The sequence below is a fragment of the Opisthorchis viverrini genome, assembly GCF_000715545.1.
Source record: "Opisthorchis viverrini unplaced genomic scaffold opera_v5_55, whole genome shotgun sequence".
NCBI lineage: Eukaryota > Metazoa > Platyhelminthes > Trematoda > Opisthorchiida > Opisthorchiidae > Opisthorchis > Opisthorchis viverrini.
In genome coordinates this window covers 439,419-446,739 of record NW_008751709.1, presented here as the reverse complement: position 1 = coordinate 446,739, position 7,321 = coordinate 439,419, and the positions used below count along the sequence as shown (strand labels likewise).

Here is a 7,321-nt window from a genome sequence, read left to right as displayed (position 1 = left end):
TGATACCGTTTTTCACTTTAGTACACGATATTTGATACCGAACTCTCCAGAAGCGTCCGCACACGAAGCGGCGTCCTTGATTTCTATTTAACTTCGTGATCATCATCAGTGGAACGCCGGAAGGTCTCCAAAACCTGGTGTTCAAATAGCTTGTGACGAAAAACTTACCGATCTAGAATACGCAGATGACATCTTACTCATCTTCGAAGAGGAGAAGACGCGGGTTTTCTGGATGAACTAACCAAAGTCATCCCATCCTATGTTATGCACTTTGCCCCACAAAATGTAAGGTCATGCTAGTGGACATGCAGTCACTGAACACGCCACTTACAACACAGGGAGAGGTACTGGAAATTGTGGAGCGTTTTACGTGAGTTGGAAGTCGTATTAGTTGTTGTAGTGTGACAGATTAGGTCAATGCATGAATCTGCAAGGCTCGGGTCGCTTTTCCTAAATTCAGACACCTGTGGCGTCAGGGCGTTGTATCCTGAATATTAATGGATGTGTGTATCAAGCTACAGTGCGGGCTGTTTTGTTGTATAGCTGTGAGATTTGGCCAGGTTTTTCGACAATCGTTTTCTCAGAACCATAGCTCGTGTGGATTGGTGTTCGCGTATCCGTAACGAGGCAATTAGAATGCGAGCTTTGGCTTGTGTAGCGGGTACTTCCACTTAAGAATGTGTCGAGTACTAGAAGCTGCGTTGGATGGAACATGTGTTGCGTATGCCCAGCCGTCTGTTGCCGAAGAGGGCGCTGTTATACATACCCAACTCAGAATGGCGGAAGCAGGGAGGTGGCCAGCCTTTGACCTAGCAGAGGGGTATGAAGGAGATCACGAAACGTTTGGGTGCTGTCGCGGTTAGCCGTCTTCCAAGATGGAAACCGCGTGATCCCCACTGCGCCCGACTGTAGACACTGCAAAATATGGCTGTCAACCTATATCAATGGCGTTCTTTTCGTCAGATTCGATCCAGATTACTGAGTGTCTGGGAGTGTAGGAACCTCGAAATGATTGTAGTAAGCACGCACTTAGTCCCCCCCCGTCCACCTTTATTCCTTTCTTCCCAATAAGGCTTTCAAATAAATCATGGTTGTATGGCAGTCAAAAATCTGCTTTAAACACTGATGTCATCCCACCAATGATGATGGGATGATGAGACGATATGTGAAATGATAGAATGTACATGGTATTGAGAGTCCCTTCGATTAAACCTTATGGAGATGAAAGAGCGTCAGTGCAGAAGCTCGTAGGACACAATGTAGGCAGTGTTTCCTGGAGGCATTAGTCATGCTACTCAACTATGGGATGGGTTATATAATTTAACAGTCAATTTCTATTTTCAACTAACTCATTTTCTTCCTCATGCCTTATCACAACCACCTCCTAGCTGAGTTAATATGGCACAGTCAGATTATGAATATAGGCTAATGAGGGCTTTCGACCATAAAATCCTTGCACGTTTGATGATGCAGGCCGAGTTTGTGCAAAGTTTTATGGATTTTATGATTTGTTGACCACTTGGGTATCATGGCCAGATGTGGACGGCCATGTGCGGCTGAAAAGCTGCGTTCATGTGTATTGAGAAATGAAATCCGCTTGTCGACTATACGGAAATGCAGTGAATGCAAATGATAATACAAGTCATCTCAAATCATTTACGGATAGCATTGCAGGGCAAGGTGCTCTGTTAACGACCTCAGCAACTATCCGTCCCCACAGCAACCGTAAAACGAACGTTTACAATCAGTTAGCGTATCCAATATTCTTCGTTTGTTTGCTTTCCCAAGCTTAGTCTCTCCTTCAAACCGTGTTCATTGGATCCCACTCCTGAACACATCAACATATGCTGCTGACCGCACACAGGGTAACCATTCATTTTCATGGTGGCCCCCGGAACCAACTCCAGAGCGTATTACGGCCCGATAGCTGGTATTTACAGTTGTTAGATGCTAGTCAACCTGAGAAAAGGGCCTAAAATGCAGGGCCTATTTACACCACCAGAATGTCCAAAGATATCAAAGATGTGGAGCTGACCACAAAGTCCATTGACATCTCTAAGCTCTGTATTTTCACCTTGGATACTGGGGTTAATATCGTCACAACATGGCTGCATGCTGTAGACGGTCACGCTGTAAATCTTTGGTGGCGTTTTGTAAGGACGGCCTAAAATTCTGTGAAAATACATTATTAACTTGTCAATCGCGCTCCAGAATTCTTACAGTGGATTGTTTACAACCAAAATTACTACCTAAGTCTCACACTTGGCCACCTGTAGTTGCAATTTTTCCAAGCAATTGGGGGTTTTCCATAGAGGAGTGCGTACATCTGGAGCTTTCAGAAGTGTCTCTAAATTAGGTACAGAAATGTACTGCGATTCGTGCTTTGCCATCGTCATTCTTAGTAGTGCTGCTTTTTGGTGCGCTCTTGTGTCTGTACACAGCCATTACATAAAGACCGATTTTTGTATACACGCTACAAAAGCTTCAGTATGAAACTCGCGGAGTATTCCCGACTCAGTTATACGTAAGTAGTGTGGTCAGATCTAATTTCAAAATCGATCCGATGTCGATGCACTAAACTCAATATAAAATGCAGAACTGGTCTCCCTGTAGTTTTTTTCACTAATACACATAGACGGAAATATCATAGGAAGTAGCGGTAAATTTTCTTCATTTCGGTCAGAAGTGGATCCTCGTATGAGCAATGAGGTCATAATACCGACATATTTGGTCCTAATGGTCAATAAACGGAAGAGGTGGTTCAATCAAAAGTACACAGCCCTTATGAAGATGGCCATATCTACAAAGACCTCAAGAAAGAGGAGCACTCTCGCTGTTTTGTAGCAACTTTTTATCATTTTTACGTTTTTTAAGAGTCCCTTTTTACACAACAACAGTGAACCATTTTGTTGTGTGTATAGGGTGCAGGTAATAAAATCCACACTGTTCTAACTGGATGTGTCATAGAAAGGTAACTAAGTGGTAACTGTATCTCAATCTCCCGATGGCAATTTTCGCCGACGATTGATTTCAATAAATTTCAGATAGACAGTCACTTAAAGAGCTGTTGAACCACTGCGCTTTCACTTCAGAGAGTGGATTTGAGTAAGTGGACTTCCTGAGTCGCCATGTCGTTATTTTCGGCAAATCGTAATTGTATTCCCCTAAGTATAGGTAGAGGAGGCGGACACATGACGATGTTTTGCGACATGCAACAATCCATCGTAATTAAAGGCAGCATTATTGCAAAAGGTCCTTTTGTTTGTGGTGCTCATATCGAAGGACAGTCGAGTTGCCCGAACCTAGAAACAATTGAGGGTCACACAATGAAAGCTTCTGTCAATAGGTTGCGTCCTTGCCCCTGACATTTTGTGTGCCAATAGAATTTGGCTTGCTGCAGCCTCTGAATTTCCGCTTGACCAGTCTTTGATTTTTTTTAACTATGGAGATTGCAGATTATTCTATTTAGCAGCAACCTTACTGTGTTTGAGATACCGTACAATTACATGTTAATCAAGGGAGTTTAAAGGAATCAGGTTCTAGTTCGACTTCGTATGTATTTAAAGAGGATATTTGCTGTTCGGAAGGCCGTCTAAATATCCTTTGGAAATTTGTATTCAGATTATAATGGCTGAATTAATTTGAAACTTAAACGGCCGTATACTTTGTTCGGTGTTACTCCTCTACTTGGTGACCAACCGCTCATCTTCAGAATGAAACGTTCGCAATTTTGTTCACGAATGGGACACAAAGAGCGGGGAGGATGTTGATTGGCCGGAATTTGAGGATAACAATGAGAACGCCTTCGCGTTATCGCACAAGCAACATGTTTTTTTAGAACTAGCACGTAAGGTCCGGAGAGTCGTTCGTAGGGTTTATCAGTCACAACTGATATATGTTCCCCAAGATCCTACTCCAGAAAAATGCGTCCTGAACCGCCAATATCTTACGGCTATACTAGTGGTCCAGTACAACAGCCTTATACTTCGGATGCTCACGCATTAATTCGTGGACCGTATCACATCAACACAGTCATTCCGTCGACAACAAACACGGTGAATGATCGCAGAAATTATTTCACTTCAATGACTACGGAGCTAACTGGAGTACCGTCTGTACCGGTGATCACCAGTGACGCCCATGGACAGATCATTGTGCCCGGACCAGACGGATACCGATACCAACAAGCGGATCCCAATTTCTACGCACTCCCGGTACAATCCAACGACGTCAACATGAGGCCATTCTCAGAAAGTTCCATTTACATGGAAAAGAATCCTAACCAGACATGCGAAGAATCGGTAGAAATGATAAGTAGACAGGAAAGTGAACAGCCAACCACAGAAAAAGTGAGGGAAGACGAGGTAGAAATCTGCTACTCCAAGAAGCTCCATCGTGAGACCTGGGACACGAAGGTTGATTTCCTATTGTCGGTCATTGGTTTTGCAGTGGATTTGGGCAATATATGGAGATTCCCGTATATATGTTTTAGAAATGGTGGAGGTGAGTTGATTAGACTCCCAGAAAGTTGCTCAATCCACACAGATTTATGGGGAGGTGCAACTACTCTAGGCGCATGAAGTAAAGTTGAAGAAATTTTTTTTCTATTTCTATTCGTTTTATTATATCTGACACATTTCAACCCCTCATAAGAGTGTTTCCTCCCATTAGTGAGACTAAGCCACTTATGCATTCGCATGATCAGCTATGAGTTATTTTGAATAGGTTATGTCATATCCCATCAGACGTTGATCATCCTATGTGTTCCTACTCTGTCTCACACCAACACAAGCTATAAATGTGTTTAGTCTACAGCACTTTCCCTTACAAGTTCCCTTCATACGGAACCATTACCACAAATTGTCAGCTCCGCGGGCAGTCCCTCAAGATGTAGAGTACGCGCATCCCTTTTAGCAAAACGGATTAAGGTAATTAGCACTAGCAGGTTTTTTGGCAATGTTTGTCTGCTTTACTTATTACCTTCCTGTGTGCATAACTCGTGTTCGAAGGGTCCACGATACTACACTGCGTTTTCAAGGTGAAAATTGGGTCATCTTCCTTCTATCTATGAAATGTAAGTCTATATTTTTGAGCGAAATGATAGGCCATGTTGCCACTTTTACCATTTCTGCTGTAGTTCAATATTGGGAGAGAGCTAATGGCCAGTTGTGGTATGTTTTTAGACGGTTACGACAACGCGACAATCCATATTGGCACCTCTAACAAAAAACTAGCCGAGATGTCATAATCACATGTTTTGCTGGTACCACAGCATTGACATCTCCACGCATACAGCCACAAATACACTGATTTTGGTTGAAGCTACAAAGGCTATGCTACTGTGTGCTCCACAAGCGTAGTATTGTTATTGCTTCATTCATTGTACCACCAGCTCTTTAATGGGGTCCAATTCTCTTGGATTCTTCGAAGTTGTATAATAAAGCAGGTGTACTTGTGATTTTTCCAGTAACCTGGATCTAGCCTCACTGGTACTTGAAAACACTTGTTTGGGCCTTGCAAAATGCCTCATCATCGAGATTAAATCTTGTTGAGGAAATCGTAGCACATTTTGACATACTGATCATTTACAGTGTTGTAGAATTTCATCGTGACACATCATCGCTCATCGAAAAAGCGATCTCGTTTGACCTACATGGTTGTAACTGTATTCGTGGTCCATTGTAAGGTCTTTCCTGCCATCATGTTGGGGTTAACAAGTTCACCGCCACCAAATAATTTCTTACGATGTAGTGTCTCATCATAAGGGGATGACTGATTAGAACCCATTTCATGCATTCTGCAACGGAGTAACGTGCTTCCACCTTTTGGGTATTCAATCGATTCTTCGGCGTCGTCTGAACTGACTTTTCCACACATCCGATACTTTGCACACCTTTGATTGATACATTCCATCTCAACGTAGATGGCAGACCGGCGCCTGAGCCATTTAGCAGAAATGAATTTTTCCCAGATTGCTATCAACGAGAAAACTGATTTATCTAGAAGGGGAGTTCTGATTTCACAATAGCAACAAGAATAAAGACTGGGAAACGATAAAAGTATGGTGTGCATATTGAATCACCACAAGATCTAGCTTCATCGTCTTCGATCAACATAACATATTTGACATTTTCAACTGAAGATACTGTGCATGTCTTCTAGCTTAGAACAACGGTCAAACTAAACCCGATCCGATCAAAGTTTGTTCCCTGAGGTGACATATATGTTTGAATGTAATACTTATCCATTCAGTGTGACAAGAATCAGTACGTTGAAATTGATTACACCGGTGAATTTGCTTGTCTTGTTTGCTTTTCAGTAGTAGGTCAACTATGTGGAGTTCTATAAGTTTCAGGGATTTTTCATCAAGAAATAATTGAAATAAAAAATCTATGCCATCCAGTTTATCTCTCGACCGAAAGCTTTGAATGTGCGCAGTACTATTCGGCACCGCTCATATCACCTTTTTATCTTTTCTCTGACAAGAAAGACACAAAAGCTATCCACTTCCGGTAGAAGGTGGGCAAAGTGCAATGTGTCACATCACCATTTGCAGTTGAAATCAACCGGCAGTGTGTGTGGTTTCCGATAGCATAGCTCACGGACGAACGCAATACCTTGCTCCTATGCCGCCAGGATTTGAAGTCAGTCAGCTGATACCTGAACTTCAGACCTAGTAACCAAAACCCAATTTTTCATTGAGCTGAAAAATCGCATCGGAAATGTTGGTCGTGTGAGTCAGCAGATCTTCACCAGCATTGCAGACTTTTCCCGAAATCATGGTGCACCCTGCAAGTAAATGAGCCAATCCTGCTGCTTTAATATACGACACCAAATCAGCCGGGTATGTGCCCATATTGATGAGTGGATAGCCGACCAAGGAGGCGTATAGTTGGTGAAACATGGGACTCACTTGGTGTCACGTCGATATTTCAATGATGACCTGGCTATAAAAGTTAGCTTATCTTCATTAAGTACTGGACATGGAAAACGTAAAAGTGAAGTAAATACACACTTCATTCCACTCATTTCACATTAGTAAGAGAAATCGGTAATAGCTTGGCTACACCCTTGATGTCTTTCTAGCACTTTATATTTAGTCCCGACTTCTCAATCGACTCCAGGAACGGGCGCTGATGGCAATCCTAACCAAGGATATAACAGCATTTCTGGGCCTGTCTACAGAGTACAAGCGAACGTGCTGAAGTATATTAGAACGAAGAGTTTGGCTACTGCGATAGTCACTACTATAGGGTTCCACAGATTCACAAGAGAACGACTCGTGTATCAACCGGGGCTCATGCTGCCAATACATATATAT

General features: G+C 42.6%; 1 protein-coding gene across 1 annotated transcript in view; it reads left to right on the top strand.

The window, feature by feature from the left end:
• Positions 1 to 3,846: 3,846 nt before the first annotated feature.
• The window catches only part of T265_03609 (hypothetical protein), a gene marked incomplete at both ends in the record, with an annotated part of 60,161 nt that continues 56,686 nt past the window's right edge, over positions 3,847 to 7,321 (top strand). The window contains one exon of the mRNA XM_009168144.1: positions 3,847 to 4,503. Coding sequence (XP_009166408.1) covers positions 3,924 to 4,503 — 580 coding nt within the window. The remainder of the gene's footprint in view (positions 4,504 to 7,321) is intronic.